The sequence below is a fragment of the Schistocerca gregaria genome, chromosome 3 (assembly GCF_023897955.1).
Source record: "Schistocerca gregaria isolate iqSchGreg1 chromosome 3, iqSchGreg1.2, whole genome shotgun sequence".
NCBI classification, from domain to species: Eukaryota; Metazoa; Arthropoda; class Insecta; order Orthoptera; family Acrididae; genus Schistocerca; species Schistocerca gregaria.
The window spans coordinates 538858318-538883383 of record NC_064922.1 but is presented as its reverse complement, the minus strand read 5'-3'; the positions used below and the strand labels follow the sequence as shown (position 1 = coordinate 538883383).

Here is a 25066-nt window from a genome sequence, read left to right as displayed (position 1 = left end):
TCCAGTCACCCATTACTATTAAATTTTTGTCTCCCTTCACTATCTGAACAATTTCTTTTATTTCATCGTACATTTCTTCAATTTCTTCATCATCTGCAGAGCTAGTTGGCATATAAACTTGTACTACTGTAGTAGGTGTGGGCTTCGTATCTATCTTGGCCACAATAATGCGTTCACTATGCTGTTTGTAGTAGCTTACCCGCATTCCTATTTTCCTATTCATTATTAAACCTACTCCTGCATTACCCCTATTTGATTTTGTTTATAACCCTTAGTCACCTGACCAGAAGTCTTGTTCCTCCTGCAACCGAACTTCACTAATTCCCACTATATCTAACTTTAACCTATCCATTTCCCTTTTTAAATTTTCTAACCTACCTGCCCGATTAAGGGCTCTGACATTCCACGCTCCGATCCGTAGAACGCCAGTTTTCTTTCTCCTGATAACGACATCCTCCTGAGTAGTCCCCGCCCGGAGATCCGAATGGGGGACTATTTTACCTCCGGAATATTTTACCCAAGAGGATGCCATCATCATTTAATCATACAGTAAAGCTGCATGTCCTCGGGAAAAATTACGGCTGTAGTTTCCCCTTGCTTTCAGCCGTTCGCAGTACCAGCACAGCAAGGCTGTTTTGGTTAATGTTGCAAGGCCAGATCAGTCAATCATCCAGACTGTTGCCCCTGCAACTACTGAAAAGGCTGCTGCCCCTCTTCAGGAACCACACGTTTGTCTGGCCTCTCAACAGATACCCCTCAGTTGTGGTTGCACCTACGGTACGGCCATCTGTATCGCTGAGGCACGCAAGCCTCCCCACCAACGGCAAGGTCCATGGTTCATGGGGGGGGTATCGAAAATAATTTATCAAAAGTTGGAGATTATAAAAAGTTTGTAATTATTTAAGTAAGTCATTTTACACAACATCATTCATCTTAGTGCAAGGATCTGTGGCGTAACAATTTGTTCCATCTCTTACTCGCAATCAGATGATCGATGTTTCCGTAAAACAGTAGTTAGGTAGTTAGCCTGTAGAGAATTTCCACTGTGTGTGTGCGAGCGAGCGTGCGTGCATGCGCACGCACGCGCGTGTTTGCGTGTGTGTGTGTGTGTGTGTGTGTGTGTGTGTGTGTGTGTGTGTCAGTGACAGCATTTTGTAGCGAATTGGCTTAGCTGTGAGCTCTTTTACACCCCTCAACCTTCAACAGACGGTGGAGAAGTCCCACAGCACAAGTAGCAGCACTGCATAGCAGGTCCTTTCACCCGGAAACCACAAGAAAGTGACCATAACTATTTAATAAGGCGAAAGTGCTCACGAACAACATCAAAGCAACAGATCTTTAGTGAAGTTATTGGTTCAGCGAAACACACACACACACACACACACACACACACACACACACACACACACACACATTTTTAATGAGTATGAAGAGCTGCTGACCAAAAACCCTCTCCCCCGCACTCCATTTCACGTGGGAAGACAACAATCACTTACACTTTTCTACACCCTGTTCACTTTATAAGTACACTAGAATATACCTCATTACAGTTTTCAAGTAAAAAATTATATAGCTGATATAACAAACCTTCTGACTGGTTATTAGCATCAGGAATATGAAGAAAGCCATTTGATAAGAAGGGTTTGCAATGCCTACACCCTTCACGACTCCAGGAACCATCATTTCGCCAACGAAGCCCTTCCTGTCGACAGTAGCTTGGAAGCCATGGAGCACATAACTGTCTTCTTACCTCCTCAGCTACCTGCTGTTCCAAGAGTTCTGCACCACCTACTAACACAGAATATTTGTTACAAAATATATTAACACTTTATGTTAGAAATTATCATTAAGTCGCTTACCAAGCCAGTCTTCAGACTGACAACTTTAAGAACAACAAAAAACTAGTCAAAAACGGATAGCAAAAATGCTTACTTACTGTCATTAAGTGCAAAGGTATCACTGTTTCAAAATTATACAAAAGAAAATTTTACTACACCCTCATGAGAAATGTTACTTCTGAGGAAATTTCTTTACTGACTGAAAATATTGAAATTCCAAAAGTTTAATTAGGTCTTCAAGAGATTACTATTACACTCAATACACTTGTAGCTTTGTCAGAATAGTGTGTTTAACCTCCAAGACTGCTACACGTTTAAAATTAAGCAAATCAAAGGATATGGTACTGATGTGAACAAGCAGTAGTTTATTTGCTCTACAGACTTAAATTTTTATGAGATTTATCTTATGAATTTTAGCATAGAAAAACCCTGTGTTTTACTAAAAAAATTATGTGCAGTGCGCCTTGACAAAATGGTGACTAAGCAGGAAAAGAGGTTTTGTGTGTTGGAACATGTGATAGTTATCTGTTAAAATAGTGCCGGGTGCTTTCAGGAGGAATTATGAAAAATAATCACCACATAAACAGTATACTGATGTCAACAATTTAGGGACACTGGACATATCTAAACAGAAAAATATCAGACAACCAAGTTGTGACCTCATAGTCAAGGGAAGGCAGGATTCGGTTACAATCATGGATGGGGCCTTAATCAGTTACTATTGGATGCCTTTTAGAAGTACACACATTTATTTTTAAAACAGTAAATAAAAAATACCACACATTATTAATGAAGGAATAAACAACTGTGTAAATAATAGGGTTTTCAGTGCGTTACAATTTAGCAAATCACCATAAAATACAAATGGTTCAAATAGCTCTGAGCACTATGCGACTTAACTTCTGAGGTCATCAGTCGCCTAGAACTTAGAACTAATTAAACCTAACTAATCTAAGGACATCATACACCTCCATGCCCGAGGCAGGATTTGAACCTGCAACCGTATGGGTCGCTTGGTTCCTAGAACCGCCCAACCACTCAGACCGGCAAGAAATACAGATAACTTTTTTTTTTTATTAAAAAAAAAAAGAAAAGAAAAAAAGATGAAGAAGAAGACAAGCCACTGTGATCAGACTGAAGGCCTTGCATGCCGGGAACGGCAGTTATATAAAAAAAAAAATTTAGAAACCTGCTGTAAACAGCAAATACAAGCAAATATTAATTAAAAGAAACAAGCAACTGCCCACCAAATGGGTGAAATAAGATGATGGTAACCTTGTAAAACAGCCCTTACACTGCTAGATTTATTCCAGAAGGCGACTGCAACTATTAATTAGACATACATAAGCTTTAATGTAGGCATTACAAGGTATGGTAATAAATAATACAATAATAAAACAAGGACTAGTTACAGACGGTGCTCCAGGAATCAACCTCTGAGAAGGTCCGGCAACAATTTGCGAGTGATGAGATAGGCAGCCAAGAGTTGCATTCACTTCACAAGGTGGTAACTCAGCCTAGTGGCAGTATAAAGAATGACTAATGATAATCTTGCTGAAGCTACCAGATGTCCAATAAACCAAATACAAGAATGGAACAACTTGCCAAAGCCAGAACCGTCAGACTGCACCACACCCCCAGAATACTGTGCTTAGAGGGCCTGGAACGAGAAAGGAATCACTACCACCACAGTAGAAGAGTCACAAATGGCCTACAATCATAAACACTGTCAAAACTACAGGCCTTACCAGACAGCAGCGGCAAGGTGAGGAAACGTACACTGCCATTACATACACTAAACCCCAGAGCAGGTAATTGGGGCATTAGCAGCCACCAGGCAGGGAAACTACCGCTGGTTGAACTTAACAAAGTGTAACAAGCTGAACGCAGTAAACAGTAATAAAAAGTCAAGGAAAGCTACTCACATCTGCTTTCCCCCAGCACTCCACTCACTGCTCTTCGCCTCGGCGACACTACGAGCAGCAACACGAACCTGAGTCGCTGGAGAATCGCGGGATATCACAATGGTGGAGGTTTCTCTACTTGAATTGAAATGCACCCATCTTAAAGCCTGCAGGATCTGGTTTACGATGAGTTCGTGCACCCTCATGACCACAGTCCTTCCATCTGGTAGTCCATGTGCGGCACCAGCGGTCCCGGCATGTTCTCGTCCTGCGTGGACCTGGCTCCTCCCCAGTCCCCCAACCAAACTGCCACACTCACATGACACCGAAAAACAATGACGTCACCCCAAAGATAGGGCAACAGTTACTACATATCGATACCGCTGCTGCTGCCGCCACTAGTGGACAGGCAACGCTTGCAAAACAAGTGTCAGTCAAGACGAGAAGAAGACAAACAACTGCAACCATGCCAACTATAGGATACGGTCTGGCCTCCAACAGAGGGTGGAAACCTACAAACAGCACCAATGTGAACCACATCATGGCTCACAAGTATGCTAGATACAAATGTGTCGAGGATGTACGCAGTCCTAAAAAAATCAATACCCACACAAGTTACAAAAATTGAATTCTACTGCTAACTGTGTGGAAGATTTTGCAACAGTGGTTACATTTTACAACATGCTGCCTGCAGCTCACATAACAATTGAAACCAGAAGATTATGGGCCACACCTTCAATTGTAAATCAAAATGGAGGAAGCACTTGAGGATGAACATTTAGCATTCAAGCTGATACTCAACAACAAAGCAACCGTCCATTTATCTGGAAAGGTTAATCGCTGCAATGTGAGAGTGTGGATAAAGAAACATCCTTACGAAATTGTGGTGCAGGAATATGATTCGCCAAACGTTAATGTTTTCTGTGCAATCTCACAGGTGAAGATGTATTGGCTGTTTTTCTTCTGTGAGAAGAATGTGACGGGTACCTGATACCTCAATACGTTGTGGTGGTGGTGGTTGTTTCTGCGACTGACTGTGACTGCTGATTCTTAAAATTTGAGCATCAAAGTCTGTCTCTACCTAAACGACGAATTTCCGGATGGTTGGACTGCGCATCGTGCTGAACATGATGTAGGTCTGTTCCCTTGACACCCTAGGGTCACTTGACTTAATGCCTTGAAACTTTTACCTTTTGAAGTACTTTAAAGATACAGATACTAAAACAGGTCAGAGAATGCATCAATGCTACTGTGAGGGTCCCTGACTGGATGCTGCTACATAAGGTTTAGAATGAATTTGGCTACTACCTCTTTGACAAGTACTGTCTGAATCCACTTGAATTTTTGTAGCGTGCATAATGCAAACTTTGTGAGTTCATGGTTCTATTCATATTTGTAAATGTAATTGTGACCAACGATCACCACCACCACCACCATGAGCAGCAGCACCTCACACACATGAATGTAGGTTAATGATTAGTAATATATTATTTCCAGCTCCAAAACTTTTTATGGTTTGCAAGAACCAAAATATTACAGTCTGGATACTGCAATTGATTTCTGGATTAAAATTTTGACTATTATCATCCATATTGTATATATTCAGATTGGCTAGCAGTTGCCTCTGGGGATTTCTCTCCTTACTACTTTTAGATCTGTATATATTCATAGGAGGGAGTTTTGATGGTTTCATTAGCTATTGTGCACTGATAAATATAAAGGTAATGTCCAAGATGGAAATATTTGAAGAAAGTAAGAATTGCATCATCAAAAATATAGAAATGACTATGTTTGTGTTGAGGAAAAAAAGAAAGTAAGCCAATGAAGTATAAAATTACAGAAACCTGTTGATCTGATTTTTTTATGGCTTAAGATATTGTTACAATCTATCACAATGCATAGAATATGAAGAGGTCGAATATTTTCTTTCATCTTCAGTCTTGTTATTACTCTCTTAAAAAAATAAATAAATAAATAAATAAATAAAGGCACTTGACATGACTTAATTGATCACAGATTCAATTATGCTGCAATTGCTCCCTTTATTATCCGAGTTCAGTTTTATATAATGAACCATCTGCTTAGTTCGAAGCGACTTTGTACTTTGGAGAAAACCAATCTATTTCTGGAGTTTATCAGTGTCTTAACTTTACGACTAAGTGGCTGACTGTGTGCGTATCTAGCAGTCATCCAATAACAAGCTCTCATGTCGCATACCACATTCTCATATTGCCTGGCCACTGCCAGGGAACGCTGGTACTAGCTAGAGCTGTGCTGTGTTTGAACAGCAAAGTAGAAACATTGCATAAGGTCAGCAGTAAAAAGTGGCCTGTTGCATGCCTGTGCTTTGCATGGCAGATGATACTTCAAAAAACTGCTAGTTATTTCTTTTCCCATTGGTAAAATAATTGCCTGTTTGCACCTGTGTGAGCCGTAGCCATTCACACCTTACCTTTGCAGTGCCCATGCATGATGTAAGGTGGAGTAGCAATAAGTTATCACTGAGTTAAGTGTTGCACTGTTGCCTCATTGCTGCACAAGCACATATTCTCATCACAACTCATCCTTAGTAGTTCTCAATCCACAATGGCCATTAGTGCAGAAAGAGACAGTCTTAATTATCTATGATAATTGAACAAGTTATGTGAATCATCATCTGTTTTTTCCCTACCTTTATTATCATACAGCATATGTATATTTTTTTCTCCTTTTAGTAATCTAAACGATGAAATGTGTACAGCAATGAACCAAATGAGCTTCTAATAAACACCAATACATCCAGTAAAAAATATTAATCGGAATAACTGAATGGTACACTACTCGCTGTTCTTTTAAGCTTTACAAGTTTAGCTGATCTTAATACTCACCAGTTGGATCAACTATTGTCTTCTCCGTTTCCTTAGGCAACTTCTCAATCAGGAACATAAATACACGGCGAACATCTGCTTCGCTTGAGTAAAGGAAGGTTTGATATCCTATCTCACCTGGGTAACCAAGATCCTGAAAGAATACACAAACGATAAGAAACATTTTAAATAGCAGGTAATATATTTCACATAAAGCTACTGCTAAACTGGTTGACTATAAACAATAACTTAAGTTCATTTGCATAAAATCTTTACTGTATTTTTCTCTTTCTTTTCCTTAAATGTCCTATTTTTTTCCTTGCTCACAGCTGGTCAACAACAATGTATGCTAGAAGATAAGAACTTTTAGCACAGAGATGTCATCAGAATGACTGAGATGTTTCATGGAATCAGAATGGTTGGTTGGTTTAAAAGAGGGGGGAAAGGGACAAAACTATGAAGTTATTGGTCCCTTGTTCCTAATAAAACAATTTTACAAGTGTGAGAATAAAACAGATAAGACATATAACACAAAACAGAAAAAAAGGAAAGACCACAAGAATGAAAGGCAACGAACACTAAAAGGAACAAAAGGACTAGAAAAACAACATAGATGCAAGAAATAGTTAAAAGAGAGTAAAACAAGGAATCAGATTACAGTGGCTGGCTGACCACGAAAATAAAAAGGAAAAGCCTGCCAACCTGCAACACATTAAAACCTCCACCCTAAAAGCACTAGGGTGGAGAACACAGAGGGACAAAGGATATGCACTAAAAATCAGATCAAATGATAAAACCCACCTTCATGGATGAAATATAAAAGCAAATCAGCTGATGAGGAGTTGTCTGCTGCTAAAATCAATGAATCAATGATAACAAGTCCGGCAACCGAAGAGGAAGTCGCAGGGCAACCAAAGAAGAATATGGGCCACTGTCAGCCAGATGCCGCACCAGCACTCAGGCGAGTCTTTACAGCACAGAAGGTAGCTGTGAGCAGCCCAGGCATAGCCAATGTAGAGCCAGCAGAGAACCACAGAATCCCTGCAATAGGTCCTCATTGAGGGCTTCCACACATCCGTGGTCACCTTAATGGCTCGCAGTTTGTTGTGCATACTTAGATTTTGCCATTCCGTAATAACGAGCACAGATCAGTTTCACGGATATCCATCTCCAGAAGTGGTTTCCGTGTAGGCTGTTTGGCCAGCCTGTCAGCAAATTCATTTTCTGGGGTTCTGACGTGACCAGGGGTCCAGACGAACACCACTGAACGACTGGGCCCTTCCGGGCATAGATGGACTCCTGGATGGACACTACCAAAAGATGATGAGGGGTAGCACTGGCCAATAGTTTTCAAGCTGCTCAAGGAGTCAGTACATAATAGAAAAAGATTCCCCAGGGCATGCAAGGAGATACTGAAGTGCCCGAGAAATGGCCATCAGCTCTGCAGTGAATACACTGTATCCATTGAGTAGGGAATGCTGTTCAATACGGCCACCACGAATGTAGGCAAAAACAACAGTACCATCAGCCATAAAGCTGTCGGTGTAAATCACTTCAGAGCCCCAGAACACTCAAGAATCGAGAGGAAGTGACAGCGGAGAGCAGCAGGGTGATCAGAGTCCTTAGGGCCACGTGAAAGGTCCAGACAAAGCTGTGGCCGAGGCGTACACAATGGAGGTGTGTGTGAACAGACCACAAGTAGAGGTTGTGCATGGAAGGACTCCAGTTCAGAGAGAAGGGACTGCATGTGAACTGCAATCGTTAGCCCCAACCTGGGCCGCCATTGTGGGAGATGGACTGTCGCGGGCGGGAAAAGGAGATGGTAATTTGGATGCTCAGGAGAACTACGAATGTGTGCTACATAACTGGCGAGCAGTTGGGCATGTCTGATTTGCAATGGAAAGACCCCCAGCCTAGACCAGTGCACTTATCACCGGACTCGCCCTAAAAGCTCCTGTTGCAGGTCAAACCCCACAGTGGTGCACAGGGTTAAGTAAATGCAATGCTAAGGGCGTTGCTGAACCATAAACCACACTCCCATAGTCAATTCGGGATTGGACAAGGGCTCTGTAGAGCTGCAGCAGTGTAGAGCAATCTGCACCCCAATTTGTGTTGCTCAGGCACCGAAGAGCATTGTGGTGCTGCCAGCACTTCTGCTTAATCTGATGAAGATAAGGAAGTCAAGTGAATTGAGCATCGAAAACAAGTCCTAAGAATTGATATGTCTCCACTACAGTGAGTGGATCATCATGAAAATAAAGTTGTGGGTCCAGATGAATGGTACGATGCCAAACGGAAGTGCATGACACATGAATTTGCGGCTGAAAACTGGAAGCCGTGGGCTAGAGCACATGACTGTGCTTTGTGAATAGCTCCCTGTAGGCGACACTCAGCAATACCAGTACTGGAGCAGTAGTACGAAATGCAGAAGTCGTCTGCATACAGAGAAGGTGAGACGGAGGGCCCAACAGCTGCTGCTAGTCTGTTAATGGCCACTAAAAATACACACACTCAACACAGAGCCCTGCGGGACACTATTCTCCTGAATATGGATGGAACTATGGGAGACACCAACTTGGACACGAAAAGTACCGAACGACAGGAAGTTTTGGATATAAATCAGGAGCAGCCCCTGGAGACCCCAATCATACAATGTGGCAAGGATATGATCTCGCCAGGTCATGTCGTATGCTTTATGTAAGTCAATAAAGACGGCAACCAAGTGTTGCCATCTGGAAAAGGCTGTTCGGATGGCAGACTCGAGGGACCCAAGATAATCAGTGGTAGAGTGACCCAGGAGGAAGCCACACTGACATGCAGCCAGCAAGCCATATGACTCCAGGACCCAACCCAACCGCTGACATACCTTACGTTCCAGCAGCTTGAGAGTGCCGTTTGAGAGTGCGAAAGGCTGGGGGATAATTCTCCAATGCTGGGGCTCGGCAATCGCGTTTGCGTCGGTAGATAACACGCCATTTATGGTGACACCGGAAACACATGTTGGTGTCTGGTACCCAAAAAGATGTTTGATCTTTGCCCAGACTTGGGAAGGTGACATATGGCAGCCAATGGTCGAGACTTATGTCTCCCAACACTCCTGCTTCCGTCGTTTAATAAGTTGGCGAACGCAGGCACGGAGCTGTTAAAAGGCTATGAGGTGCTCCAGGGAAGGGTGCCACATATGCCGCTGTAGAGCTCGCCGACGCTCCTTAATTGCTTCACCGACTTCCGGCGACCACCAAGAGTCTGCCTCATGCCTTGGGCACCCTAAAGAGCAAGGGATCACATTTTCTGCCACAGAAACAATTGATGTTGTCACCTGCTCAAACATCATTGTGACGTTAACGTGTGGGGGAGATTCAATGATGACAGCAGAGGTGAAAGTTTCCCAGTCTGTCTTTTTGAAGCCCAGCTGGGCAAGCGTCCATGGGAATGACACCAGGGCAGTGACAGGAAGATAGGGAAGTGGTCACTGCCACACAGGTCATCATGTGCTCTCCAGTGGATCGATGGGAGAAGTCCTGGGCTGCAAATTGATAAATCAATGGTTGCGTAACTATCATGAGCCACTCTGAAATATGTGGTGGCCCCAGTATTTAAGAGGCAGAGGTCGAAATGAGACAGTAAAGTTTTGACATCTCTGTCTCAGCCAGTACGCAAAGTGCCACCCTACAACGGGTTATAGGCATTAATATCTCCCAAAAGTAGGAAAGGTTTAGGGAGTTGATCAATCAGTGCAGCTAATACATTCAGGGGTACTGCACCATCTGGAGGAAGATACACATTGCAGAGTGTTATTTCCTGCTTTGTCCTTATTCTGACAGCCACAGCTTCAAGAGGGGTTTGAAGGGGCACATATTCACTACAGACTGAGTTTAGGACATAAACACAAACTCCACCTGACACTCAATTACAGTCGCTACACTTCCTGTAATATCCCTTATAGTCCCAGAGGGCAGGGGTCCACATTGCCGGGAACCAGGTTTCCTCGAGGGCAATGCAGATAGCAGGTGTAAAGCTTAAAAGTTGCTGTAGCTCAGCCAGGCAGTGGAAAAAACCACCACAATTCCACTGGAGGACTGCGTCCTCGTGAGTCTGAGAAGGCATGGAACATTCAACGAGGTTGTTTACACCTCAGAGTCACCTGCTGCCACCAACTAACTGCATGAGCAGTCTATATCCATTGTGTCTGAGGGTCTGGTGAGATCTAGGTCCTCAGCAGGTGCCTGAATCTCCACCCCATCCTCAGACGCAGAGCTCGTAGGCAACGATGGTGTGGGTTCCACCGCAATTTCCTTGGTCTTAGAGGTTTTGTTGCTCCAGAAGTAGGTGGTGCAGGAGCAACAATGAGGGAAATGCCCCCCACCATCAAGTGGACAGGTGTAGTCTTCCGGCTCTGAGAGGTGACTGGGGTTGGAGGAGCTGATGGTGCCAGAACTTGAAGCAGTGGCATAAGACGATGTCATATATACAGGATGCAGTCGTTCAAATTTTCTCTTAGCTTCAGTGTAGGTCAGTCGGTCCAAGGTCTTGTACTCTATGATTTTTCTTTCTTTCTTGAGATCCAGCAGTCTGGCGAGCAAGGTGAATGGTGCTCTCTGCGATTGACACAGATGGGAGGCAGGGCACATGGAGTATTGGGATGTGATGGTTGTCCGCAATCTCACCATGTGATGCTGGAAGTACAGTGGGAAGACATATGGCTGAACTTCCAGCACTTAAAGTATTGCCTCGGGGGTGGGATCTAGGGCTTTACATCACAGTGGTAGACCATCACCTTGACCTTCTTGGGCAATATATCACCCTCTAAGGCCAAGATGATGACACTGGTGGCAACTTGATTATCCCTCAGACCCCGGTGGACACGCCGGATGAAATGTACACTTTGTCACTCTAAATTGGTGTGCAGCTCATCGTCAGACTGCAAAAGTAGGTCCCTGTGAAATATGATACCCTGGACCATATTTAAGCTCTTATGAGGTGTGATGGTTACAGAAACATCAGCCAGCTTGTCACAAGCGAGTAATGCCTGTGATTCGGCAGAGGATGCTGTTTTGATCAAGACTGACCAAGATCTCATTTTGGACAAGCCCTCCAACTCCCGAACTTGTCCTCTAAATGCTCAACAAAAAAAATGAGGTTTCATTGTCATGAAAGATTCCCCATCAGCTCTCGAACATACAAGGTAACAGGGTGAATAAGATCCGTTGCCATTCTTAGCCTGATGTTCCTCCCATGGTGTGGCCAGTGAGGGGAACAATTTGGATTCATACTTCTGTGCGCTGAATTGAGCTCGCGAATGCTTAGAAACTGCTGGTGTTTCACCACCAGCAAGAGATGATGGACTATGCTTCATCGCATGTCATCCGCCATGATGCCACCCACGCTGACCAGAGGCCCTCCCCAAGGGCGCCACCCATCCGCAGCAAAGGCCACCTGGCAGAATGGCCATTGCTGGGAGACCCGATGCCCCAGGGGGATGGGAATCTACCCCTTGGCATACATGGGGAGTTAACAGTGCAGGCATCAGCAGAGCAATCCCTGTGTGGTCAATGGCTACAACCAACAGGGTACATGGTGACCCCACCACAATGGACTGGCTACCGTGCCGGATGACAGGAGCAAAGAAGTCCATGTTCATCGCTGACACAGAAAGCAACACTGCATAGTGCATGGTGAAAAATTCACCCACGAAGGTGTCCTCGCCCAAGAGATTGTGAATGGATGGGACTGCAATGCGACAACGAGAATGCGGGCTAAAGATCTCAATGCACAATGGACAAAATGCGTCATGTAAGGCACCCTTCTCCAATTGGTTCGCTCTTTGGGAAAATTTTGAAAAATGAGAGTCAAACCCTACAGGGGACCATCACATAAAGACCAAAACATGTGGAACTCCTTTTAGTCACCTCTTACAACAGGCAGGAATACCTCGGGACTATTCTTACCCCCAGAACCGCAGGTGGGGAATCAGAATGTTTTAAATTCGTTTCACGCAAAAACAATGACAGTGCTGTTCTTGTGTCACGAGCTTCAGTTCTTTCAAGCAAGTCACAAACCAACTCATTATCTCTCAACAATTTTGAGACCATTTCTGCAGCAAGGATTCTTTTCATCACATTTTCCCTTCACTATATTTGGAAGCCTGATCTGTTGCACACAACCAAAGTGACATGGTCTGACAACTTCAGGTTGAATCTTTCTGAATTTATTACTACTTTTTACTGGATACTGGTTTTTCAGTAATTATGATGAGTTAACTGGACAGCGGGACACAGTGTTTGCTTACCTGACAGCGTTTGCATACTATATTTACTTCTGCAACACAGGTGTCTAGAGGAGACTGGACACTATCGAGCTTGTTTGTCTGATGCACAATTGCAGCTACTAATATTGTAGGCATTACTTAGTGTATTGCTGTAGAAATAACTATCTGCACTATTTTTTTGCTGTTACAGCAAAAGTAAACAATACAGGTGACTGAAAAGTTTTATAGGCTTTTTGTACTGTGGGACAAGTGACAGTTTTTATTTCTTCTAGTTTTCATTCTTTTATTTGAACTGGACAGGACTCAATCCACACCACATGTTTACTTCTACAGTTACCACAAACCAATAATCACGTACCACTCACACTTACCACATTTACTGTGTTGTTTCAGATCCAGACATGTCATGGTTACATGACTGCAGTGCTTGCATTTTTAGGTGAGGAAAACTTGATAGTAACATTTTCCTTGTGATAAATGTATATTAAAAATTTACATTCTCTGCTGAAATGAATGAATGTATGTTATATATGCAGCTTGGTGTCTCAAGCTCTCCATCCACTTGTTTCACAACATTATTTATATTTGTTGCTTCTTCGCTTTAAACTTAAGTCATACATTACAGTTTGCTATGATAGCACCATCACAATAACTGTTTTCTTGGAACTTATGGGATACTAACCAAGAATATTATCAATAAGTAACCATACTTCCTGACAAACCATTACTTTTTTAGCAAGTAAAATACAAATAGTCTCATTACCTGTTCAAAGCATTTTCTGGCACTAACGTTTCAAATATATATTCCATCCTCTCTTTAATAATAACGCAATCTGTACAATGGCATGTGTTCAGTTACTATTTCCTTTCATTGCTGATGACAGAACATCAGATGTTCTTCATCCTCTTCATTGCAAGTGTTTTTGCTCTCTATTGATATACACAGATAGCTGAGAACTGAATTATGTTAACTCTTCAGTGCAATTTTGGTTGCACAAGGAACTAGGAAACCAAAAATGACAAATATACAGAGTCCTGCACATCTGAGCAAACAAAGCTCTGCATTTAAAGCAAGCAAAACAGTTGGGCTATACCAGGTGCCCTGAAGTCGCTTACAGAGTGTATAGAAGGAAAATATATCCCGTGATTTTACCCAGTTAAAAATACACTTTTTCCCTGCGTAAAAGAACACTTTTGCCCCAGTGAAAATACAGTATGCACCTGGTGACAGTACTTTTTGTGAGTTAATTGAAAATATACTTTCCACCGGAGCTATGAAACTTATCAATCCTTTGAATAGTGAAAGTTTTATAATCTGGTGTAGAACTTCCTGACACTCTGACACTTAAGGAAATGAAACACAGCAAAAAACATCTCGTTTCGGAAAGATCTTCAATGTGCAGCAAGGCTTAATTTTTTATTGTTTTTCTGAGTGTTGTGTTAGGCAGGAAAAAACATCTCGTTTCGGAAAGATCTTCAATGTGCAGCAACACTTAATTTTTTATCGTTTTTCTGAGTGTTGTGTTAGGCAGGATTCTAGGAGCACATCAGCTGAATATTTCGGACAAGCAAGATTACACATTTCACTACTGTGCGCCAGAAAATTTCACGGGTTACCTGGGTGAATACATTTTTTGTCAAGCACTTTGACTTTTCCACAGAAACTCAATTACAGGTGAACATGCTAAAGAACTCACTTTACATTTTTTGAGGAGAATTGAAATACTTAGCTGTCATTATTACTTACTTTGTAATCTATGAAAGCACTACAATAAATGTGAAAAGCTAACCTTGGAACTTGGTCTCCATTATTTTGTGTTATTGTTTAAGATATATCAAACACAAATGCGCCAGTAAAATTTTAAATACTGGCGTAAATGGCTAGTCTTCTGGGCTCAACATTTTTCTAAGTGGCTGGTCATAAGTGTTAAGTTTAGAATGCAACTAACACTCCATGGTTTAAGAATTTCATCACACATTCTTGCATGTTACATAGTTCATCTTGTGGAAAAGGAAATTCACTTTGAAAGTAACACTTCTCAAACTATCATTCGCAGTATTTTCCTGTTACCTCGTAGAAATGTAAAAAGTTGCGATGTCGTGCTCATCAAAATGAAGCCGACAAAAAAGACAGGTCATAGCATCTCACAGCAAACGGCACTGCAGATCTTACGAGTGCCAGAAGCCACCTTCAACGGGGAGTGGGTAACTATTTCAGGCAAGTTCAATAATTCTTAACTGCATGTTTAAATGCATAGAAGTTCTGGATAGGACACGATAAAATTAGGGCCTTTAGTGCGTACCTTTTCAATTAAATATTGATTTCCCATGAGCCCTGCATTGAGCAAAGCATTCGCAAAGTGTGGTGGACAAGCAGACTAGTGTGACATCAGGTCCATATATCTTGATGGCCCCACATCGAAATGAGGCCCACAAGAAAGACACATCAAAAGTAGTTTGTTGTTATGAAGTATTGCATAGCCTGACACATTTTGCTGTTGGCATACGCTTTTATGTACGCTGTCTTTTGATATTGTATATGGAACATTTTATTTGCAACTTAAGTTTTATTTTGGTGCTATTCTTGCATCTATGATTTATTACTGGAGTTTTATTCTCGAGTATGGGCTAAAGTAAAATTCTTTGTTAGAGTATCAGTTCCTAAAAGCCAAAATTACAAAAATTTAACTGAAAACTAAAACAATGAAAAGTTCCTGGAATTTAAAACGTTCCCAGGTTTTTCCCAGATTTCTCCCAGGTGAAAAAATTTCTAAGTTTTTGCCATATTTCCCGGTTGCCTCATGACATATACACCCTGCACTTATTAAGAACTGTTTCAACTCCGATAGTATTCTCATCCTCACAAAACTAAAAAACATTAACAGGATATGGTGTTCAAACGATGGTGGCACATGCCACCTCTGGGTGCCTAGCCTCACAATGTCACACACAGCAAATAACATCTGAATGCTTTCGTGTCAGTCTCAGAAACTGGCTGCTGATACTGGATATACATGTGCACCGCAACAGTCAGCCCTTTTCCATTTCTGGCACACATAATGAACAATTTCAGCCATTAATACTTTGCCTGTATGGTGACACTATTTCTTAAGTGAATTTCTTCACTAATTTCTGGTTTATTATGCCACCATCCTCACTGACTACCCATTACATAATTTGTTTTAGATTAAACTTAGCAACAATTAGTAGCATCTAAATTCCAAAAATATTCAAGTATTCCCTCTTCTACAACTTTTCCCTGTGTGATAATTGTACCTTTTGTACAGCTCATATAAACACAGCCGCACACACAATCTGAATATACTTTCACATATAAGGTAGTTATATCACAAACTTTGTGTGGAGACAGAATTCAGAAGTTCTCTTACTCCTTAAATACTGTCATGTAGAATCCAGAATCACGTATTAGGGTTGTCATCAAGGACTAAAAATTGTTTCGTTGCAAGCTAAGTTGTTACATCCTAGACTTGCACCATAACGTTGAGAATTGTCAGGTTGTCCAAATGAGTTAAGTGGGCACTATGCATCAAAAGCTGCTACCTAGGTAGCTGAATGTGGTTTCTTTTCCTAATTAGGAGAATCTCCAGGCAGAGTCCACATTCTGATCACCAGCTGAAGCACTCACAGTAAAATGGCACAATTTAAAGCACTCCAAAAGATAACAGAACTCATATAATACAGAAAGCTGGCTAAAACATAATATTGATAGCAGTGAGATTTTTAGAGCTGCATTAAGGGGCATATCAAAAAGATACGCTACTGGAAAATGGAAGTGGTAAATTTGTTGCAGTAGAAACGATATTCAAATTCACCAAAATAGAAATTGAGCTACATATGAGATTGATTGGGGAAGACTCAGTAACAACGATGAGAATAAAGTTTTAAATGTATCTTTCTACTGACCAGCAGATACATCCACAGGTAACTAATGACATTGAAGAAAACCTCAGTCCACCAACACATGTATTCACCATTCATACCATCGTCATGGGAGGCAATTTCAATCACTCAAAAATCAAGTGGGATAATTACAGTTTTGGAAGTGATAGGAATGACAAAACATCCTGTAAAACAATACTATGTTAGTCTCTGGAAACTAGCAGGAGCATACAGTTCAGAAGCCCACTCATTGCAGAAGTGTAACATATCTAAAGGCAACAAATAGACCTGACCACTTTCAGGATGTACACACTGGTATCTGCAACCATAAGGTGGTTGCAATAAAAATGGCTAACTTACAAAGGATGGAAAAAAAAACAGAAAAATTTATATGTTCAGAACGGGAAATGGATAGGTTAAAGTTAGATATGGTGGGAATTAGTGACGTTTGGTGGCAGGAGGAACAAGACTTCTGGTCAGGTGAATACAGGGTTATAAATACAAAATCAAATAGGGGTAATGCAGGAGTAGGTTTAATAATGAATAAAAAAAAAATAGGAGTGCGGGTAAATTACTACAAACAGCATAGTTTACATATTATAGTGGACACGAAGCCCACACCTACTACAGTAGAACAAGTTAATATGCCAACTAGCTCTGCAGGTGATGAAGAAATTGATGAAATTTATGATCAAATCAAAGAAATTATTCAGGTAGTGAAGGGAGACGAAAATTTAATAGTCATGGGTGACTGGAATTCGAGAGTAGGAAAAGGGAGAGAAGGAAACATAGTAGGTGAATATGGATTGGGGGTAAGATATGAAAGAGGAAGCTGCCTGGTAGAATTTTGCACAGTGCATAAATTAATCATAGCTAACACTTGGTTCAAGGATCATAAAAGAAGGTTGTATACATGGAAGAATCCTGGAGATACTAAAAGGTATCAAATAGATTATACAGGGTGTTACAAAAAGGTATGGCCAAACTTTCAGGAAACATCCCTCACACACAAAGAAAGAAAATATGTTATGTGGACATGTGTCCGGAAATGCTTACTTTCCATGTTAGAGCTCATTTTATTACTTCTCTTCAAATCACATTAATCATAGAATGGAAACACACAGCAACAGAACGTACCAGCATGACTTCAAACACTTTGTTACAGGAAATGTTCAAAATGTCCTCCGTTAGCGAGGATACATGCATCCACCCTCCGTCGCACGGAATCCCTGATGCGCTGATGCAGCCCTGCAGAATGGCGTATTCTATCACAACCGTCCACAATATCAGCACGAAGAGTGTCTACATTTGGTACCGAGGTTGCATAGACAAGAGCTTTCAAATGCCTCCACAAATGAAAGTCAAGAGGGTTGAGGTCAGGAGAGCGTGGAGGCCATGGAATTGGTCCGCTTCTACCAATCCATCGGTCACCGAATCTGTTGTCGAGAAGCGTACAAACACTTCGACTGAAATGTGCAGCAGCTCCATCGTGCATGAACCACATGTTTTATTGTACTTGTAAACGCACATGTTCTAGTAGCACAGGCAGAGTATCCCGTATGAAATCATGATAACGTGCTCCATTGAGCGTAGGTGAAAGAACATGGGGTCCAATCAAAACATCACCAACAATGCCTGCCCAAACGATCACAGAAAATCTGTGTTGATGACATGTTTGCACAATTGAGTGCGGATTCTCGTCAGCCCACACATGTTGGTTGTGAAAATTTACAATTTGATCACATTGGAATGAAGCCTCATCCGTAAAGAGAACATTTGCACTGAAATGAGGATTGACACATTGTTCGATGAACCATTAGCAGAAGTGTACCCGTGGAGGCCAATCAGCTGCTGATGGTGCCTGCACACGCTGTACATGGTACGGACACAACTGCGTAGCACTCTCCATACAATGACGTGGTTAACATTACCTTGTACAGCAGCAACTTCTCTGACGCTGACATTAGGGTTATCGTCAACTGCACGAAGAATTGCCTTGTCCATTGCAGGTGTCTTCGTCATTCTAGGTCTTCCCCAGTCGCAAGTCATAGGCTGGAATGTTCGGTGCTCCCTAAGACGCCGATCAATTGCTTCGAACGTCTTCCTGTCGGGACACCTTCGTTCTGGAAATCTGTCTCGATACAAACGTACCGCACCATGGCTATTGCCCCATGCTAATCCATGCATCAAATGGGCATCTGCCAACTCCGCATTTGTAAACATTGCACTGACTGCAAAACCACGTTCGTGATGAACACTCACCTGTTGATGCTACGTACTGATGTGCTTGATGCTAGTACTGTAGCGCAATGAGTCTCATGTCAACACAAGCACCGAGGTCAACATGACCTTCCTTCAATTGGACTTACTGGCGGTGAATCGAGGAAGTACAGTACATACTGACGAAACTAAAATGAGCTCTAACATGGAAATTAAGCATTTCCAGACACATGTCCACATAACATCTTTTCTTTATTTGTGTGTGAGGAATGTTTCCTTAAAGTTTGGCCGTACCTTTTTGTAACACCCTGTGTAATGGTAAGACAGAGATTTAGGAACCAGGTTTTAAATTGTAAGACATTTCCAGGGGCAGATGTGTACTCTGACCACAATCTATTGGTTATGAACTGTAGGTTAAAACTGAATAAATTGCAAAAAGGTGGGAATTTAAGGAGATGGGACCTGGATAAATTGACTAAACCAGAAGTTGTACAGAGTTTCAGGAAGAGCATAAGGGAACAATTGACAGGAATGGGGGCAAGAAATGCAGTAGAAGAAGAATGGGTAGGTTTGAGGGATGAAGTAGTGAAGGCAGCAGTAGGTAAAAAAGACGAGGGCTAGTAGAAATAATTGGGTAACAGAAGAAATACTGAATTTACTTGATGAAAGGAGAAAATATAAAAATGAAGTAAATGAAGCAGGCAAAGAGGAATACACACGTCTCAAAAATTAGATCGACAGGAACTGCAAAATGGCTAAGCAGGCATGGCTAGAGGACAAATGTAAGGATGTAGAGGCTTATCTCAGTAGGGGTAAGATAGATACTGCCTACAGGAAAATTAAAGAGACCTTTGGAGAGAAGAGAACCACGTGTATGAATATCAAGAGCTCAGATGGCAACCCAGTTCTAAGCAAAGAAGGGAAGGCAGAAAGGTGGAAGGAGTATATAGAAGGATTATACAAGGGCGATGTACTTGAGGACAATATTATGGAAATGGAAGAGGATGTAGATGAAGATGAAATGGGAGATATGATACTGCGTGAAGAGTTTGACAGAGCACTGAAAGACCTGAGTCGAAACAAGGCCCCCGGAGTAGACAACATTCCATTGGAACTACTGACGGCCTTGGGAGAGTAAGTCCTGACAAAACTCTACCACCTGGTGAGCAACATGTACGAGACAGGCGAAATACCCTCAGACTTCAAGAAGAATATAATAATTCCAATCCCAAAGAAAGCAGGTGTTGACAGATGTGAAAATTACCAAACTATTTGTTTAATAAGTCACAGCTGCAAAATACAAACGCAAATTATTTACAGACAAATGGAAAAAATGATAGAGGCTGACCTCGGGGAAGATCAGTTTGGATTCTGTAGAAATGTTGGAACACATGAGGCAATACTAACCTTACGACTTATCTTAAAAGAAAGATTAAGGAAAGGCAAATGTACGTTTCTAGCATTTGTAGACTTAGAGAAAGCTTTTGACAATGTTGACTGGAATACTCTCTTTCAAATTCTAAAGGTGGCCGGGGTAAAATACAGGGAGCGAAAGGCTATTTACAATTTGTACAGAAACCAGATGGCAGTCATATGAGTCGAGGGATATGAAAGGGAAGCAGTGGTTGGGAAGGGAGTGAGACAGGGTTGAAGCCTATCCCCAATGTTATTCAATCTGTATATTGAGCAATCAGTAAAGGAAACACAAGAAAAGTTCAGAGTAGGTATTAAAATCCATGGAGAAGAAAGAAATAATTTGAGGTTCGTCGACGACACTGTAATTCTGTCAGAGACAGCAAAGGACTTGGAAGAGCAGTTGAACGGAATGGACAGTGTCTTGTAAGGAGGGTATAATATGAACATCAACAAAAACAAAACGAGGATAATGGAATGTAGTCGAATTAAGTCGGGTGATGCTGAGGGAATTAGATTAGGAAATGTGACACTTAAAGTAGTAAAGGAGTTTTGCTATTTGGGGACCAAAATAACTGATGATGGTCAAAGTAGAGAGGATATAAAATGTAGACTGGCAATGGCAAGGAAAGCGTTTCTAAGGAAAAGAAATTTGTTAACATCGAGTATAGATTTAAGTGTCAGGAAGTCATTTCTGAAAGTATTTGTATGGAGTGTAACCATGTATGGAAGTGAAACATGGACGATGAATAGTTTAGACAAGAAGAGAATAGAGGCTTTCGAAATGTGGTGCTACAGAAGAATGTTGAAGATTAGGTGGGTAGATCACGTAACTAATGAGGAGGTATTGAATAGGATTGAGGAGAAGAGAAGTTTGTGACACAACTTGAATAGAAGAAGGGATTAGTTGGTAGGACATGTCCTGAGGCATCAAGGGATCACAAATTTAGCATTGGAGGGCAGCGTGGAGGGTAAAAATCGTAGAGGGAGAGCAAGAGATGAATACATTAAGCAGATTCAGAAGGATTTATGTTGCAATAGGTACTGGGAGATGAAGGAGCTTGCACAGGATAGAATAGCATGGAGAGCTGCATCAAACCAGTCTCAGGACTGAAGACCACAACAACAACAACAACAACAACAACAACAACAGCTTTACTAGTGCTTAAAATCTGAATAAAAAAAAAAAGGATCATGTGCCAATGAACTGTTTACAGCAGGCTGAATATGAAAATTGCCTGTCGAATTGTCAATAATATTATGAGACTTTTCAAGAAGGCACGAGGGCTGGTCAATAAATAAGTCAAGCTGTGGGGTGGATGAAGAAGAACAATCCAATATAGTTTTGGGGACCTCTCTCAGGTGCACAGACTTGCAATGTTAGTTCATTTACAGTTTTGTTGCAAAGAACAAACTGAAGTAGTTTTTTTCAATTTCCTGAGGTAAGCACAGCTGCGTGTGTGTGGCTGACCAGCACACAGGAGATTGGACAGGTTTGTGCGACTTTGTTGCGATGATGACAGGCCCCTTGCCCACAACCATCACCCTTTTGTTCACTGTCAGGTCTTTGTAGACTTTCTGCAAGTGCCTATGGGTATCTGGGATGCTTTGGTTTTCCGCCAAAGGAAATGACAGCTCTCTACTTGGAATGTACCTCATTTAGATGCCATTTTGAAATCAATGTGTAGTGTTGCATTATGTATTGAATGCCCCTCATAAATGGTTTATTTCTGTACTATTACTAAAAAGACTTGATCCAAGGTTACCTACTGTGTATGCCATGGTAAGAGAAGAATTAGTTGAGGAGTGTAAGCTCAACTTTCCTCATGCAGTGCAACATAAAATAAGTTGGACTTACACTTAATGCTTCATCCTGAATAGCTAACATGGTAAATATTTCTCTCACACAGGGAGCAAATTTTCCTGTTTCTCAGAGTCAACATTTAAACTGGGATTCTCTTACACACCGATATGTTCATTAACAGTACACAATACAGTAATAAACACAGTATTTCAATCACATTTCAATGTCTTTGATCATTTGATATTAACTAGGGCCACAGTAAAAACAGTTCAAATTATTTGGACTTTTACCAACAGAGCACTAGAGAGTAGAGGGGTCAAGAAAAGATGTGCACTCTGTACGAAAATGCCAAGCTTTTTTCCAAGTTTATCTAATAACCTTTATTTAATCCATGAAACACCTTTAATTCATGTCTGTATTTGCTATTTTATTTACCATATCATGCCAAGAAAATTAACAAAGTTGCTGCATAAAATACACGTGTCAAATTATTGGTTTGAAAGTGTGTGAAAACGATCTTAGCGTCATCTTCATCTCTTTTTGTCAGTTACAAAAAAATTATCATACATAGCATTTTCAGCATGGGTGGTTGGGGAATCCACTGCTACTAATCAAGTAGGTCACTAACATTTTTTTTTTCATATAGGAATAAGTGAAGCTCAATATTTTCCAGACTTTCTATGAAATTAATCAATGGTAATGGTAGAATGTGGCTAATAATGTCCAGGGTAAGCATTTGACATGTTTTGTGAATATGCTCACCTGGATAAACTTGCTACTCAATAACAGCCTCTAAAATAGCAGAATTGCCCAGATCACTAATTCCTCTTCACAATTTCGTTCGATAATAGACCAGCTTGTGTACTGAATTCAAATAGTTATGCGGGAGCTACCTTCATTATCCACTTTTAACTGCTATTTTAAAGGAGAGCTTTCCAATTTGTGTGTAGGAAACCATCTAAATTTAATTAAGTATAAAAAGCTGTTGTTTGTTTGCTTTTTACAGGTATCTTATTCTTGAAATTTGTCAGAGCCATCGTGTAACTGAACAAAGCTGAAAAGACAACCCTGTAAGCACAGTTGATTCCTACATCAACCTCCAGCAGATTAGGGCTATAAAAACTCACCATACAAGCTTGAGCTATGCTTGCACCAACTCGAAACCTTGCTGACATATTTGGTGGCAGAGAATGAGGGAGGCCCAATCCTGGCTGAATGACATCCAGGCAGCGCACAGCAGCCTCAATTACCATTTCTGTTGAGAACTGCTTCAGACTGTCAGCTTCTTCAAGGTCACTGAAAATGAAAATAAAAATGTTCCTTTTGATTGGCACACACAAATTTATTAATCCGTTATTTTCTTTACAAGAAAGTTACAAAGCACAGAGGAAAATTCCAGATGGAAATTAGAATGATAAAAGATAGAAATGGTAAAGATCTAACAGAAGTAAAGGGCATTAAGGAAAGATGGGCAGAATACACAGAAGATCTGTATAAGAAAGAACTGCATACTGGTCATGACAAAGTTAACATGATCTTACAACCAGAGCAGATATATTAGAAAGTGAAGTCAAAGGAGCCCTAGAATATACAGCTAAAAACAAGGCTAGTGGATATAATGATATTCAAGCAGGGCTGTTTGAAGCCACTGGAATGATTTCAGTGCCCAACAGTGGCCAAAAAGGCTCGAAACGTTCAGTATTTATCCCGTTTCCACAGAAGGGAATTTCTAAAGTGCTCAAATCACGGGACAGTCACACTTATCTCACATGCCATCAATGACATGCGTAAAATCTTAAAAAACGGCCTTTGTCTGTACAGTATATAGCCCAAGAATTACCTCAAGAACAAGATGGATTTCATAAAGGAACAGGAACCAGAAATCTAGTTTCCCACATCTGATGCACTACGGGGAAGGTACAAGACTCTCATAAATATGTTCATATCTGCTTTATTATTATGCTTAAGTTTTTGACCAAGGCAGTCACAATAAATTATGGGAAGTACTGGAAACATGGGAATACTAGATTACCTCATTTATATGGAATTTATAGCCTCACCGATAAGTCACAATGAGAATCCTATATGGAGGAACTAAATATGTCAAGGTTCAGAAAGGAGTAGGGCATGGCCACATACTGTCACCAAGTATGCACAGGCCACAACCAGTGGGCCGCATACGGCCAGCTATCGCTCTGACGGCAACCTGCACTTTATCCTTGTTTATTTGCTCCCTAAGCACTGCAGCTGGAACCAATTGACATTTTATACGATGAGACACTGCAAATTAAATCTGATGAAAAAAATTTGTCCAATTTCTATTGCTTGGTCAATAGAAATAATTGTAAGTTATCAACAGAAAATGCATTGAAATGTGCTAGCCTTTCTTGGTCACCTACATGTGAACAAATTTTCCTGTAACAAACAACGAATAAAAAAACAGAGCCTACTTGATGACTGACAATTTTGTGTTTGTCTATGACAAAAATCAGACAGAACGGACTGCCTGGACTTACGGTGTCAGAGTGAACTCCTTAGAGTTCTATGGACTACGGAGAGAATAAAGTAGGTGGTATTATAGAAAATAAATCCAGACCACTCCTTGGAAGGTCTGATAATGAAACAAAAACTGACATATTTTGGGCACATCATGAGAAGACATGACTTACGTACCTGAACGCTGAGGGTGATCAAAGGCACAAGGATGATGAGATGGACTAATGGTTTCATAGCAGCAAGGGAGTCCAATCTGGAAAGCCTTTGGGAGACAGTACACGACAGGAGAGATTGAAGAAGAAATTGGCATGCTTTCGATCAAAGGATTACACTGAGTCAGAATCAGCTAGATGACACAGACAACACACAGAAGAAAT

At 41.2% G+C, this 25066-nt stretch overlaps 1 protein-coding gene across 2 annotated transcripts in view; it reads right to left on the bottom strand.

Annotated features, from left to right (window-relative positions):
- Nucleotides 1-25066, bottom strand: part of LOC126354257 (coiled-coil domain-containing protein 22 homolog) — a 184320-nt gene that overhangs the window by 100636 nt on the left and 58618 nt on the right. The window contains exons 2-4 of one of the 2 annotated variants that reach the window (XM_050003775.1): nt 23321-23489; nt 6610-6742; nt 1588-1788 (exon numbers count right to left, since the gene is read on the bottom strand). In XM_050003775.1, the coding sequence (XP_049859732.1) occupies nt 1588-1788; nt 6610-6742; nt 23321-23489 (503 nt within the window). Of the gene's footprint in view, nt 1-1587; nt 1792-6609; nt 6743-23320; nt 23490-25066 lie in introns of both variants that reach the window. The other variant, XM_050003774.1, reaches the window with a different exon arrangement.